This window comes from Equus caballus, chromosome 16, assembly GCF_041296265.1.
Source record: "Equus caballus isolate H_3958 breed thoroughbred chromosome 16, TB-T2T, whole genome shotgun sequence".
In the NCBI taxonomy this organism is placed as follows: domain Eukaryota; kingdom Metazoa; phylum Chordata; class Mammalia; order Perissodactyla; family Equidae; genus Equus; species Equus caballus.
In genome coordinates this window covers 87436088-87451510 of record NC_091699.1, presented here as the reverse complement: position 1 = coordinate 87451510, position 15423 = coordinate 87436088, and the positions used below count along the sequence as shown (strand labels likewise).

The 15423-nt window shown below is 49.7% G+C and overlaps 2 protein-coding genes across 40 annotated transcripts in view; one reads left to right on the top strand and one right to left on the bottom strand.

The window, feature by feature from the left end:
• Positions 1–9896, top strand: part of TFDP2 (transcription factor Dp-2) — a 179420-nt gene extending 169524 nt beyond the window's left edge. For all 38 annotated transcript variants that reach the window (XM_070238249.1, XM_070238246.1, XM_023621040.2 and 35 more), the window contains 2 exons: positions 3134–3239; positions 3433–9896. In XM_070238249.1, coding sequence (XP_070094350.1) covers positions 3134–3239; positions 3433–3616 — 290 coding nt within the window. In that variant the 3' untranslated portion in view covers positions 3617–9896. The remainder of the gene's footprint in view (positions 1–3133; positions 3240–3432) is intronic.
• On the bottom strand, positions 7740–14619 carry LOC138918089 (uncharacterized). 2 transcript variants are annotated; one of them, XM_070238274.1, is made up of 3 exons: positions 12603–14053; positions 11392–11537; positions 7740–10243 (listed from the first exon to the last, which is right to left on the bottom strand). In XM_070238274.1, exons 1-3 carry the CDS (start codon positions 13373–13375, stop codon positions 10191–10193), a joined length of 972 nt encoding a protein of 323 aa, XP_070094375.1. In that variant the 5' UTR covers positions 13376–14053; the 3' UTR covers positions 7740–10190. The 2 variants fall into 2 exon arrangements, with proteins under 2 accessions (XP_070094375.1, XP_070094374.1); XM_070238273.1 differs by having other exon boundaries at positions 7740–11537; positions 12603–14619.
• Positions 14620–15423: the final 804 nt, after the last annotated feature.

Sequence of the window (15423 nt, the reverse complement as noted above, 5' to 3'; positions counted from 1 at the left end):
ATCACCACTATCTAATTCTAAAACATCTTTATCACCCCAAAGAGAAACCCCATATGCATTAGCAGTGGTGCCCTATTCCCCCATTCCTCCCAGCTCCTGGCAACCACTAATTCAGAATGGATTTGTCGGGGCCGGCCTGGTGGCGCAGCAGTTAGGTGAGCACGTTCCACTTCTGGGCGACCCGGGGTTTGCCAGTTCAGATCCCAGGTGCGGACCTGGCACTGCTTGGCACGCCATGCTGTGGTAGGCGTCCCACATATAAAGTGGAGGAAGATGGGCATGGATGTTAGCTCAGGGCTGATCTTCCTCAGCAAAAAGAGGAAGATTGGCAGTAGTTAGCTCAGGGTGAATGTTCCTCAAAAAAAAAAAAGAGTGGATTTGTCCATTCTGGACATTTCCTATAAATGGAATCATACAAATGCATCCTTTATGACTGGCTTCTTTCACTCAGCATCATGTTTTCAAGGCTCACCCATGTGTGGCTTGTATCAGTACTGTATCCCTTTTTATTGTTATAGTATTTTGTCTGTCCATTCATTAGTTTGAAGACATTTGGATTGTTTGCACTTTTTGGCTATTATGAGTGGTGTTCCTGTCAAGATTCTTGTACGTGTTTTTGCGTGAACATAAATTTTCAGTTCTGTTGGGTGTTTACCTAGGAGTGCAATTGCTGGGTCCTATGGTAACTCTATATTTAACATTTTGAGGAGCTGCCAAACTATTTTCTGAAGCAGTTGAACCATTTTCTAGTCCTACCAGCAATGTTTGAGGGTCCAGTTTCTCCGCTTCCTTCTCAGCACTTGTTATTGCCCGTCTTTTTTATTCTAGCCATCCCAGCGGATGTGAGGTGGTGTTTCACTGTGGTTTTGATGTGCGTTTCCCTAATGACTGATGATGTTGAGCATCTTTTTGTGTGCTCATTGGCCATTTGTGTATCTTCCTGGAGAAAAGTCTATTCAGATCCTTTGCCCATTTTGCCATTTTGGTTATTTGTCTTTTTATTATAAGTTATAAAAATATACTGAGTATACTTGAAAACAAAAACACGTTTTCCATGTTCTGTAATTCAGGTTTTTTTCCCCATAATTCATAAATCTTTAATTCCTAAGACTATGGTATATTCTGCATATGTAAATTTGGATGTATAAGCAATGCTTTTCCTTTGGCTCCTGCCAGTTTCCTTCATTTATAAATATTACACCTAGGATTTTACATCACTTTTTAAAGGCATTATAATGTTAATTCCAAGGTATATTAAATATAAGCAAAGAAGTCGTTTTTATTTTGTTCTGTTTTATGGTTTTGGCCTTTTGGTCACAACGTAAGTCTGTTGATTGAGGTTTGGTTTCTGTTTGATTTGGTTCTCCAGTTGGCGCCATCCCCCTCCTGCGGGCACCCCCTTCCTCTTGCCCCCAGCCAGTCCCGTATCTTCACCCCCCACCTGCCCGTCTCCCCGCGCTCTCCCAGAGCAGGACCTGCTGTTTTGTTAGCAGCCCAGTCATAGTGGCAGTCCAACAGGGTCTGAATAAAGGGCTTCCTCAGGAAATCACCAGAACTTCATTTTAGCTTATTCTCAGTGGAAAGGCTCAGGGCAGTGAGGCAGGCTCTATGGTTTGATCTCCTCATGACCTCATTTGCAGACTGAGACACAGACTTTCTGGTTCGTTCAAAAGAAGAAACGTGTGCCTTTAGTGTGCAGAGGGACAGAGTGGCTCTTGAGTGAGATTGTGGGCACCATTGTGTGGGTCCTGTGATAATGTGAAAGAAACGTAGGCTATTCAAAGCCATTGTGAAAAGAAAATTTAATGTGTTATGCTCTCAAACAAGTAAATAGCTGTGTTCTGACAGAAAGTTTCCATATATACTAATTACTATTCAGCACAGGATTCTGGCTGAATTTTATCTTGTACAGACTTGTGCTTATTTAGTGTATTTAAAGTCTGCCATTCTTAGAATTGGAGTTCTTTTTTTTTCACAGCTGCCTTAGTTAGCCTGTAAATAAAAGGGTTCACGAGGCTATTGTAAAGTTAATGTAGTTCATTCAGTGTACTGGTCTCCTACGTGGGAAGCCTCTCGCTTGGTCAGACTGCCAGGATAGGCGCGTTTCCCATCCCGAGACGCCATTTCGTTTTTGAATGAATGAAACTACAAGACGTAGTTTCATTTTTTTTTGCACAGTAACTACAAAACTATTTTGATTAAATGTCATAAAAGCTCATTTTGGCAAATTATATTTTCTGAGCATATATTTGTTCTTATCTTATAATGGAAGTCAAATGGTTTATTTTTAGGAATGTATCTGTAACGTATCTACCACCTGTTTTGCAGACTCACTGTTGGAAGAGAGTATACTCTTTCATTCAGTAACGTTTAAATCTTAAATGTTCCAGTCACTGCCTTCGTTGAGCTAACCTTCTAGATAAGGAGGCAAATATTAAACAAGTAAAATTACAATAAGAATTGACCAACGTTGTGATAGGAAAAATATGGTGGTATAGAAAATAAGATTGCAAGGATATACCCAAAGAATTACTAAAACAGTAATAGCTGTCTCAGTGTCATTAAAAACGTGACTGTATATGACCTTTCAGAATAAGGGCTGGTTTGAGTTATGAAGCAAAGGATATCAGGAAAAGAATCAATCTTTGATGAGTAATAGCACTGAGTTCACCAGGGGGCCCTTCAAAAGATGGTGCAGTGGAGGTTTTGGCAAAAACGTGTCCTTCTTACCTAAGACATTTTTGATTCACCTTTCTCCTTACCCACGCCTGGCTTTGGCTGTTAGCACCGCAAACACTCTTCTGTGGCGAGGACAGCAGGTGTCCAGGGATAGGCCAGCCATCACTGCACTCAGTGAACTACCCTCTGGAGGTCTTATTTAAGAAAAAAAGAATGAGAAGGTCCATGTTGGTTTAATTTGAATTCTTCCTTGCTGTAGTCTGCCCTCCTGTATTTTCTTCCTGATCTTAATGTTCTAGAAATTTCTTTTTTCTAAGCTGAAGAAACCTGGGTTCTTCCCAGGACTTGTCTGGCTGTGATTTAGAACAGGCTCATCCCCCTCTGAGTCTGTGCTTGCTTCGGGCTGTAACAGAAGCTGCAGCGCCTACCTCTTCTGTTTTTGTTTTTTCTGTAGATATCTCCACAGGACCCGCCTGGTTAAATCAGGGACTACTCTTGAACTCTACCCAGTCAGTTTCAAATTTAGACCTGACCACTGGTGCCACCTTGTCCCAATCAAGGTACGTATATCTCCAGGTCTGGAAAGGCAGGCTACGAAGCACTGACCCTCCTGGAGGGAGGGCCTGCGCGTCACTGCTGGCGCAGGCCTGAGCTCGCTAGTGGCACCTCCTTTCCCATATTTTTATTCCTGTGTTTGACAAAGCTTAAAACATGCCACATTAATGAGGCTGTGTGTTTCTAATTGTTTGCTAGTGTAAACCAAGGGTTGTGCTTGGATGCTGAAGTGGCCTTAGCAACGGGGCAGTTCCTTGCCCCAAACAGTCACCAGTCCAGCAGTGCGGCCTCTCACTGCTCTGAGTCGCGAGGTGAGACCCCCTGTTCGTTCAACGACGAAGACGAGGAAGATGACGAGGAGGATTCCTCCTCCCCAGAATAAAGACAGGAGAAAACCCACGTTTTAGTATTTGATGCTCATGTGTGTTTGTAGTGTGAGCTCTTGTTTTTGAAATGACTGCTTCAGTCCTTGCCTCTGTTTGCGCTGTGTGTTCAGTGAAAACTAGGGAAACACAATAAGCAAATCACACGAAGGCTGAGATGATAGAGGTGGAAGTTAACGTAGTGTGAATGGGAACTCTGAACAACAGAGCGTGCGATCACACCACGGACGAGGTGTGTTTTCTGAGGGGATGGAGGGAATAGTCCCTGAAGAACTGGCAGCGTGAATGAAGCTCAGTTCTCTCCCTGAGGCGGGATCTGTGTGTTGCCCCACGTGTCACCCTCTGTAGGATTCCGATTGCTACAGCGGACACTTCCTGATGGGCTGCTCCCTCGCGTTTCTCTCCCTTGCCTGGCTGCCTTTTACGAGGCCGAGGGGAACCTGGGAAGTTCCTAGTGGGGAGAGTTGTACAGTGAGGGGTGTAGATGGCAGTCCTTCTGGCCTAAGGAGCGCAGATTAAACTGCTGAACTAGTTGAAAGTCTAGTTGAGGTGCTTTACGCATCAGCTGCCTTAGACGGCTTCTAGAAAGGAGCGAGCGCTACTTCTTAAGTACTTAAGTGACATTTAGAATAATTTATAGTAAAACTGAAATGATCATTATTAGCCAATGCAGTGGTGCATAGAATTTTCTAGGGCTACGTATGGAAGCCAAAATAGAATAGCATTTCCATGTGCATTAAATACTTTGCCAGCACTGCCTTTCGCCAGCATTCTAAATCTGGAGTTTTACAGAGAGGGAACTTGTATCTATAGTTTTAATCAAAGCTATGCATTTCATACAGCTTTATCATTTAAAACAAAACAAAGAAACAAATTCCTATGACCGAATTGCTTGCTTACGGTTCCCTGCAGTAATTGTATTTCACCCAGTGTGCAATTTGTGAAAATGAACCAAATGTCATTACTTTTGTCTTAAAAGAAAAGTCTATTTCAAGAACCTGAACAGCAATGTTTTCCTGTACATGTCACCTTTTGTACATTTTCGTTAATCAAAATGACCTTATTGGGTTTATTCCTGGATAAATTGCATTTCAAACTAACTTGATAGTCAGTGTTTCACAAAAACACCAAAAAATGTTGAACACTCCAAATGATTGGATTTGTAGTAGCGCAGGATATAGTGTGTTATTTCATAGCCAAAGATGCCGCTAGGAACACTGCGGTGGTGTGTCCACAGTTGCTGCTCCTCTGAACGGAGGAGGGTGGAGACACCTGCCATGGCCAACCGCAACTTAATTTCACAGGAAGGCCTTGAAAGGAGCAAATAGTAATGGAAAGCTAATCTGGATCTTTGACTTGAATCATTTGGCTTTGCCCCTAGATTATGCAGCCAGCATCTGTGGGCCCAGCCCTGAGCTCGGCCCCACTTGGTTCTTTTCTAAGTCCCATGGGGAAAGCGTGGGTGCCTTATGATGCCTTTTCAAAGCTCTGCCGCTCTGCTGACAGTGAGCTGGAGGTGAAAGGTTTGGCTGACCTAAAATTTTTCTTAGGGTCATAAAACTAATACACAAGAACATACAACTTTTACTTAAGTTCCTTTGAGACAAAACTCATTCGGTCAGAAATAAGCCATGGTGCAGACCCAGAGTGCTCAAAGGGCAGAGGGAGGGCAGTTTTTGGAGAATTCTGTCTCAGCCCGAGTTCTGGGGCACACCTCTCAGCTGGGCAGATGGGAGGGGTCCGAAACACTGCAGAGGCTGCAGCGGGTCCCCAGGGGCCTCAGGGGACATTTCTGATGGGAGAGTGACAGCTGCAGTCAGGTAAAACCGGATTCCCTTCCCAACTGTCCTCCCGAGGCTTCCCCTTTCTTTACTGACCGCCGCCTTTCCTCATGCCTCTACCTGAGGGGGCCTGGCAGGGAGCTGGAGAGGCCAACGGACAGCCCCTTAGTGTTCAGAGTGCTGTGCTGCAGGTCCGTCACTCGTGACAGGCACGTCCACCCTGACCTTCCTCTGCAGAAGGGCCGGTCCTCGCTGGCCGTCTGGGGCGGCTGCCCCCCCCGCTCCCCGGGATAGTGCTTCGAATGGACAAAAGCAACCAAAGACTCATCATTCCTGGGGCCCCATTGTTGGCCGTCCCAGCCACGGGTGTGTGGCGTTTGGAGGGAAATGGCCTCCGTTCCTCAGTAGCGTGTTTGGGTTGCTGCTGAGGACTTCTAGAAGAGTCGCACTGTGGTCACCAGGCACATCGCTGGTGTAAAGCCTTACCCGAGCAGACAACTAGGTTGAGATGTCTAGAAAGATAAATCCTGTTATTCTTCTGCATCTCCCCTAAACAGATTTATCTGTGTCTAAACTTCAGCACTCAAAATTTCATATAGAAATCAACGTGAAAAGATGTTAGGAAATTGTGGTTACGACATCCAGGCTTCTTTCTAGGAGTAGCACTTGGGGTTACTTGCATGTGCACACACATGGGGTGACAGGCACGCACACACGGACACACACAGACACCCCTCCCAGAGGGTGCTGGTCACACTCTGCTTTGGGGAGTTCAGGAGACCTTCCCCCCCCCCCCCCAGGCCCGTTTGGCTGTTGCCCTCTCAGGTGCGTAGCACTCTCAGTCAGTGAATTCTGGCTCCATTTGGCACTTGCGCAGGTGGCACCAGGCCTGTGTTACCTGACTCCTAAGTGGCGAGGGGAACCCTGCAGGGTCCATGGCCGTGCCCAGGGCACCCAGGCTCCCCTCACCCTTCCCCGCTGAGGCTCTGTCTCTTCCACTTCCTCTCTTCCTGTGACGGCAGGGCGTGGGAGCAGCCTCAGTGAGCACAGGGCTAAAGGGTGCCTCACACAATGGAGGACTTCGGGAGGGGCAAGAAGGAGGTGCCACCAGGGAGCCCTCCCCTCAGCGCTGCCCGCTGCCCTTGGAAGACTACAGACGACCGCCACATGTCCTCTTTCCTTCAGTTGGATTCTGTATACAAGCGGTGGGGAGGACTCTGTCATTTCTGCTATTTTACCAGGATAAAAGAGGATGACTCCCCTCGTTAGCAGAGTTTGCAGTTGTAACCATACTCTGCCAGACTTGAAAAATAACGTGAGTCAGTCTTCAAACACAAATTAGCCCCATCAGATCATTCCAAGGGAGCTAGTTCACAAGGGAGGGGCTCTGTCTGTCTGCCGCACAGTCGCCTGTGAGTCGTGCAGTCATCTTAAGTCGGCTGTTTGCTACCTCGCGACTCTGGGCGACTTGGGTTGTAGAGACAGTGGAGTTGCCCCAGGTGCAGATGAGACTCAGGCCCTGTGACGTCAGAACATAGTGGGGTGGGTGTTGGTGGGGGCAGGGTTAGCAAAGGCGGGGAAGGCCTCATCTCCTCCCAGAACCACTAGCAGAGAGGCCTGTGAGCTTCCTCAGTGGCTCACCTCAAGGGCCCTTTGAATCCCTCTCCCTCCCTCCCCTCGGGCTGATGAAAGGAGCACCCTTCCCACAGCTGGGAGCTAGACCCCAGGACTGACTGCAGGCGGGGTTGGACAGTGAGTGTGGAGTTAGTCCGTCAGTGTTTGAGTGAATACAGGACAGAAAACACTCAGATTGACTAGTGCTACGGAGAAAACGACAGGGTGATGAGACAATGGAGGAAAGGTTGCTTTGTCTGGAGGTGGCCAGGGAAGGCCCCTGAGAAAGTGGCATTTGTCCTAAGTCAGATAATTGACAGATAGATGGCTGTCCCCTGCCACGCACTTGGAGTGTCAGTTCCAAGGCTGCCCTGTTCCAGTTTTAAGCATACATTTTGGAGTCAGCTAAAGAATTTTTAAGATTTAAAAGAAAACCAAGCTTAGCTGCAGGTAGCGTCCGTAAACCAAGAGAAGATTCTGACTACCCATGAAGTTCTCATTATTGGCTTCGTTGCCTTCCATAAAAAAGTAATCGCTTTTCTAGGTGTTTTCTTCTAGTTTTACAAGTTGTTGGATACATAGAGATCTACTTTTTATATAGATACATAAAACATAATCTTTTATTCTGCATGTGGTCTGGCGTTAGTGGGATGAAAGACTACTTATGGCTCATTTTCCCAAATAGCTTCCCCATTTTCATGCACCCAAAGCAATGTCCCCAAGCGCTGATGATCGTGATATCTGTTTATTGAAGACCCTCTGTGTGCCAGGGGCCTGCACCCTGCTGTGCGAGTCACCCCGAGATGTGCCTCTCTGCCTCCAGTTCACTGTCAGTCCAGTGTTCAGTTCCTTAACTTCCACTCAAGCCGAACACTGTTACTCAAAAGGAAGAAGACTGACGTTTGCTTAAGATTTTACCTTTAAAAAAGTTCAAGCCTAACGTCCACCTAAATTATAACATTTCTCAGGAATTAACCCCTTTACATAACCAAGATCTCTCTGAAAAGTTATGTTTGGATAAGCTTTGAGATCGAATTTTCCCACAGTCACGCTCTGCTAAGGAAGAAAAAGTGAAGGACACAAAACTTAGAGCATGCAGTTCCGCCCCAGGAGTCCCTGACGAGTACAGGAGCTTAAACGGTGGCAGATGTCCGTTCGGCTGGTGTGGACACAGGAGGAAATGTATTCGTGTAGGATGTGTATTCTGTGCAGCTCCTCTCAGGCAAGGTAAAATCGTGCATGGTTCTTAGATAGTCTTGGCTTTACAAAAAGGCCTGGAGGGTGCAGTGCCATCTTGACCCCTTGCTGTTCCAGCAGATGGGACTCTGGTCCTGCCTGCCTCTAGCTGCATTGGAAGCAGAATGTGGCTGAAATGTAGGGGCGGCTCTCACCCCTTCTCCGCCACAGGCCTCGGGATGGGAGAGAACATCTCTTCCACTCCACTCATTTAAAACGACTCTGCCTCCTGAAATCCACGCCCTCAGCACAGTCCCTCCAGATGCGTTTGGATTAGCATCAGCCAAGGAGCAGAGATGGGACTCCACTCATGAGTCCCAGCCTGAGGCTGTGGGGTCAGCTTCGGGCCGCTCTCAACTCAGAAGCCCCCACGTGTGGACAGTCACACCTGGGAAGAAACTCTGTCCTCCACGGGCGAGGACTGTTGTGCACACTGGTCACTGGGTGGGTGGCGCGGAGCTTGAGAGGTTCAGTTACCAGCTGACCCATCTGTACACGTTAGCTCGTTTCTGGCCATGTCTGTCTCGACACAGAAACTTCCCCAGATCATGTTTGGGTTTTAAAACCCATCACTTTGTCACTTCAGTCTCACCATTTTGTGACTTACCCTGCCTCATCTTCAACATGCCAGGCACAGTTTAATAACAAATGATCTCATGATTTTGCTTGATCACAACTGGGGTCAAAGATGTTTTCATACCAAAAGGTCACTGAGGACCCAGATACTTTGCGCTAAAAGGCTTCTCTGAGCACGCTGCAGTTCTCTCTTTCCCAGTAGTAACATGATAGGTTCAGTCCTTCAGAGTCCTGACAACTGGAACTGCCAAGTAGCCAACTGCACTGGCTGCTCAGGAGGCCCGAGCTCTTCGGACTGCAGTGTAACGCTGAGGGTCCCCGAGGTCCTTTGTGTCCCACCACACTTGACTTGTGGATGAAAAGAGAAAGGCTGTGAGCCCAAATCACCAGTTTGTTCACCTTTTCGTTTAGAGATGCTTTACTCTGATCATGTGCTGTTAGGTGTTATTTCCAGAAAATATAGTTTTGCTTCTTTCTGCATGAAGGAACCATCCTGGTGCCACATGCTTTAACCAGTTTAAACAAGAGAAAGAAGGGGAAAATGCAAACACCACATCCGACTTGCCTAACGTAGCCTCGATTAGATTGAAGTCCCGAACCTAATATGATGTATTATTTTGTAGCAACTCAAACTTTGTAAATAAATACCATTATTTTTATACGGAAATTTTATAGAAGAGCTATTTCTGTATACTTAATTATTCCTGGATTTTCTGAAATTGCTTCCAGTAGATAATGGACAAGTCCTAAGCAGTGTTCCTCTAAGGGTGGTTCAAAGACCACCTGCAGCAGAGGTGACGAGGAGAGTTTGAAAGTTTTGCATCCCTAGGACCTGCCCCAGACACTCAGAAGCTCTGGGAGGGGGGCCTGGGAAGCTGCATTTTTAATAAACTCTAAGGGATGTCTTTTGTCTGTTGAAGTGTGAGTACCTTTGTCCATCCTGTAAGATTAAAAGAAGGAAAGGAAAAAAGCATCTGAAATGAGTATAAGTTGTGCTTGGAGAAAAATGTATCAGACTGTTCTAAGATTTGAATGAGATGTACTATAGAAAAAAATAAATAATTTAAAATAATGTTGGTCTCATTGTTAGTGAGCTGGTGGGAGATAGTGGACACTGGTGCACTGCCCAGACCCCTTCCTTTAGGACCCAGACACTCCCCTCAGCCTGGTCCCTCCCCCAGGAATTGCCCTCGGAAGGGAGCAGCATCACCCAAGCTTACATCCACACGTGCCAATGAGGGGCACAAAAGCCCAAGCTCCCTGACCCAGTCTGGGGTATCTGAGGGACCACCCCAACTTCAGAGTGCCCCGTGGAACTGGCCAGTGCCTCTGGCAGCTGCATCGTGGTCCTGCTTCCCGCACTGCTTTACAGATGGTGTTCCTGAGAGTGCTGTCCATACGTGTACACCACCGTCCCACCTGTGATGGAAATGTGTCAGCTATTTAAAAGGCTCTCTGTGTTCGAGACCTGTGCTTTTACGTCTTCTTAAGGCTACTTTAAAAGATCATAGCACAGAGAATAATGTCTTCACAGTCCCAGAAATGATTGACCTGAATACAGTTTTTAGGGAGTATGCTTTCTTACCTCCCCTTTACATCAGACCAGCATCAGAGAGGACAACTACAGTAATGAGCACAGGATGCCATGCTCCCAGGCCTCAAGCGGAATTTCCCCTAGCCTCAGGAACCACCGTGGCCCCTCAGCACCTTCTGCTCAGCAGTCTCTGCCTGCCTCAGGGACGGGGGGGGGGACCCCTCGATGCTATCTCCTGTGTTTCAACAGGCAGAACCCCGTGCATGGTGGGCACGTGGGCAGTCAAAGGTACAGAAGGGTTTGGAGCAATTTGAGGCTTATAGAATAGGAACAGGTATTGGGAAATGGGTAAGGAAGCACTCACTTGAATGTTAATGTCCAAGGAGGAAGGTGTCTTCCCATAAAGACTCACTTGAGCACAATAGACCAAGTAAGTGATGGTGGTGGAGTGTCCAGTGTTGGAGTGGGGAGCCACTGCCCACTCTTGTTCCCAGGGATTTCTGAATGGTGAGCTCGAGCTGGTATGTCCTCTTTGCTCCTTCTATTCCATAGTAGCCACTTCTTAGAACCATTTGGTTAACCATTTGGGAGTAACCACTGAATCTTTTGGCCATAAGAAAGTCCTTTTGCTATTGTGGCCACACGGGGAGTGTTGTGAAGGACTGTTGGGAATGTCGTTAGGAGCCGTCAAGGCAGCCACTGGGACACATTCCTGACCAGGGAAGATGTCTGCAGAGCCCGAGGAGTCGTTTTCTTGCGTACTCAGCTTCTTGATGAGCTGGGCCCGGCTGAGATGACAACGCATCAGAGGGAAGACAGCCATACTGAGAGAGTCTTCCCCGGGGCATGGAACCCATCCAAGAATCAACTCGCCGTTTTCGGTTCCTACTCCCAGAAGCTCCCCCACTCCCCATTTCTTCTGTGGAGCTGCTTCTGTAGCTCCACACTTCTTCCATGTGTGTCTGCATTGGAGCACTGGCTCCTCTTACTGCTGCCTGCACCCAGACACCGCCACCCTTCCCAGCATTCTCACCTGTGGGGAGGGCTCCGTCTGTTCTCACTGGGGACGATTGCCGAGTGCCTGGGTGCACCCTGATTACTGCCAGCCCGACCTTCTTCCTGAGAAGCCTTTCCAGCTTCTTGCTGAAACTTGCTTTCAGGAAATCTCCCGTAAGAGCACTGTGGGAAATGCAGGCCTGTGTTAGGGTGGGTGAAACTGATCCGGTTTAATGCAAAGTAGGATTGGTCAGAACCACTTTCTCACTTTCGTGCAAATCACTTTCTGACATTTTTGCCACGGGGGCACAGTGACTGCCACCCAGCCACTTCCTTCTTGCTTGCTTACCTCCTACCTTGCTCAAGGGGCCTCAAGTCCTTTGACACCTACCGTACTAAGGTCAGGAGGTGTGTTTTCTTCTGTCACACCCTCACACTTGGCCATGGCCCCCAAAAGCCAAAACTCAATTAGAAATCATGAGAAGAATGTGCGCTAAAACCCCAAAATGACTTTCCTGACCAGTGCCATCTCCACAGGAATTGTTTTCAGGTTCTGCTAATAAATAAATAGACCCATTTTTAAACCGCCCGTGAACAAAGATTTGTATTGGATCTTCAATCTGAGTACAACAAAAAGTGCTTTTACAGGATTTGTCAACACATCTAGGGGTTGCCTGCTGTTGTGAGGGGTCACAGGAGCAGAGACCAGGCCTCACGCAGGGGAGCCCTGGGGGGCGCTTCCGCTCGCGGGGCTCCAGCCCATCTTATGATCATCTGAAAGATGAATAGTTTCCTCAAGTTTATCAAAACTCAGTCTATAAGTCACTATTAGCAGTTGAAGATGGGAACCAGAATGACACATTTTTATTTCAATAAGTACTTTTGGAAATTATTTTTTTTTTAAGATTTTATTTTTCCTTTTTCTCCCCAAAGCCCCCCGGTACATAGTTGTGTGTTTTTAGTTGTGGGTCCTTCTAGCTGTGGCATGTGGGATGCCGCCTCAGCATGGCCTGATGAGCGGTGCCATGTCCACGGCCAGGATTGGAACTGGTAAAGCCCTGAGCCACCAAAGCGAAGCGCGTGCACTTAACCACCCGGCCACCGGGCGGCCCAAGAAATTATTTTTAAGAACAAACACCAAACATGAGCCCAGTGGACTCTCCAAAGCCTGATTAAAGGCACAGAAAAAGACACAGATCATCAAACCTCATTTCACACAGGCGGTCAGCCTTCCTCCCATTCTCCCACCTTCTGACGGGCGGTCCAGGCGGCGAGGGAGGGGCTGCCACTGACTCAGACGCTGGCAGCAGGGCAGAGCAGGCAGGCAGCTTAGGAAGTCTCAGGGCTCTGGCTCCCTCACCCGGATCCCTGGATGGAGACCTTCGGAGGAGACAGCGCTTGTTAATGGACGACACCCGCTCCAGAGCTTCCTGAGACAGAGTCTCAAACATCGTGTCTAAAACTACTTGGGTGAGGACACTATGGCAGGGGTGGCTGCTCCCTCCCTGCTGGGCCTGCGCCAGGAAATGTCTACACATCGTGCAGGTTAAAGACAAGTCCGGCCAAAGAAAGAAGCTTGCTGAGGTGACAGAGGTACCCCCACGCCCAACCCTGAACCCCTTCTGAAAGGGCTGGGGTTTGGCCAGGGTGGTGGGTGCCTGCTGGGGCAGGCTGTGACCACTCCCAGTCATCATGACAAAGGACGGACGCAGACGCAGCTGGGAGAGAAAGTCTGGGGAGATATCCCATGGGCAGAATAAGCAGAGAGAGGAAAGACTGCAACGCCCACACAGCATCAGCGGGCGGGTGGAGGACCGCAGGGCAGGCAGCACTGTTTTTTCCTGCGGGTGCCGAGGGAGGGGCGACAGCTCCAGCGTCAGCCGCCCAGCTGGCAAACAGGAGCACCGTCTCCTTTGTATTGTGTTTTGGTTGTCAGACTCAGATACCAATTTCTGTACTGAGTCCATGGTTGATTGGAGTCCTGCTGGGTATAAATTCATGGATTGACAAGCCATTAACATGATCTACTCATTTGCTGACCTTGGATGAGCTGCCATGTGAGAAATCTTAGTTGACATTTCTTTACGTGTGTGTGTGTATATATACACACACAGTCCAAATCCCTTAAAATAATCCCTGTGCATAATCCTGTAATAAAATTCTAACTTCTCTGTAGGATTTTGGCATGTTCAGTAGCAGGACTAGAGCACAGCTACAGTGGACAGCCTGTCAACCTTCCCGGCACATTTTCCCAGCAGGGATGGGCTTGGTGGGAGTGAGTAGGTGGTGGAGCTTGCACACCTTCCTGTCTCCTTCCCTCCTGTGAGACATTGTGGCCTCCTGACGTGCACCTGATGCAGCTGACATCGTGGGTGGTGGGGAGGGTGGGAGAGCCTTGGCACCTGGAACGTGTCTCTGGAAGAGGAGGTAGGAAAGGCCACTGCTGCCCTAGGCCCAGGCATCACAAGCCGGTGCCCGCCCCCCTCGGGCATTCTCAAGCTTCACGTCAGTGTGGAGAAACCAGTGAAAATCTTTGTTTCATGGACAGTAGAAATTCTCTGAAAATAACCTACAATCAGGAACTTGTTTGTCATACATGGACTTTCTTTCATCTTTGTAAATTCAGGGCCTGGACCAGTAGCTGATGTATAATGACAGCTTCTCAGTCTTTCTTGAACGAATAAATGAATGCATGAATAAGTGAACACACACTGTCCGAGTATGTGACCTTTCGGTTCGTTTTGAATAACTGAGCAGTGCTCTCACCTTGCACACAGTGATCTGGCCGAAGCCTCGTTAAGTTGGAAGCCGCGGCCTCGGATCACCCTGTGTTCTCGGTCCTGCTGTCCTGAGTCAAGAGGAGACAGGAGGGAGGAGAGTGAAAAGTTGCAAAGGCTAGGCGTTTGCCCGGCTTCGGAAGTAACTGGGTGGCGGCGGCAAGTAAGCTGATCCGGGCAGAACAACCGAGACTCTCAGGGCGGCGGGGGCGCGGGCCCTTGCTGGCCACCGGCCCCGGGCGCTGACCGCCTCCGCCCCTTCCCGGCCGTCCGCCGGTCCCGCGCTCTTGCAGCCATTCCGGGGCCTGTGCTGGACGTCCTCTCCCCCGGGAAGGGCGGCGGCGCATCTTCTGTGAGCCGGCAAGTATGGACACACAGGCCAGTATCCCTGGGAGGCCCCAGCCGCTACGGCCCGTGTCTCAAACACGCCAACAGCGGCTGCGCCCGCGCCGGCCGTCTGTCCGTCTGTCCGCCTGTCCGCCGCCGCTGCCCGCGCTCTGGGCGGCCGCGAGCTCTGGGTGCCGGCGGTGGTGGGGGCAGGGCGGTGGTGGGGGGCAGGGCGGGGCGGGGCGGGGCGGGCCTGGCCGCCGGCGCTTCGCACGGGGTCACAGGCACGCGGCTGAGGACCGTCCGGAGGCCGGGACGTCCCCGCAGAGGCCGGAGCGGAGGGCAGCGCGTGCCGCCCGCGCTCAGGGACCGAACCCACTCGAGTCCAGCCAGAGCGCACCCCGCCCGGTCTTCGTGTCCCGGCAGGGAAGCGCCCCTAATCCAGGGGGCCCGCCGGCACCAGGCAGGCCCGGGCCGGGTTCTGAGGGCCCTGCCAAATGGGGGGCGGGGGCACCCCATCCTCGAGTTCAAAGACAGGCAGGTTCGAGACCCCTGGTTTGAAAGGTGAACCGAGGGGCCGGCCCGGGGGTCTAGTGGTTGGGTTTGCGGTTCGGATCCGGGCAAGGACCGACGCACCACTCATCAGGCCACGCTGCGCAGGCGTCCCACACGCCGGACCAGGAAGAATCAGGGCCAATCTTCCTCACCAAAGGAAGAAGGGTGATCCCAGCCCAGGGACATGCGCTCAGAAGCCCATTTAAAAGGGCCCCTGGGCCAGGCACAGAGCCTGTCCTCCTCCAGTCCTCTCACCCGCGGGAGTAGTCACAGGCCAGGGAGGCGCCTCTCTCGGGGTGAAACTCCGAGCCATTGGTTTGCAAGTCGACTTAGCGACTGGTCGTGACTGGGCAAGATGCTTCCCCACTAGCCCGGGGAACTGCCGGAAACCCTGAGCAAGTCTCCCAAGT

Coding starts and splice junctions, on each gene's coding strand:
- LOC138918089 (XM_070238273.1), bottom strand. CDS start 13,375: ATGTTAATGGCTTGTCAATCCATGAATTTATACCCAGCAGGACTCCAA. Junction 11,538..12,602: donor CCTGGACCGCCCGTCAGAAG/GTGGGAGAATGG, acceptor CATTTCCCACAG/TGCTCTTACGGGAGATTTCC.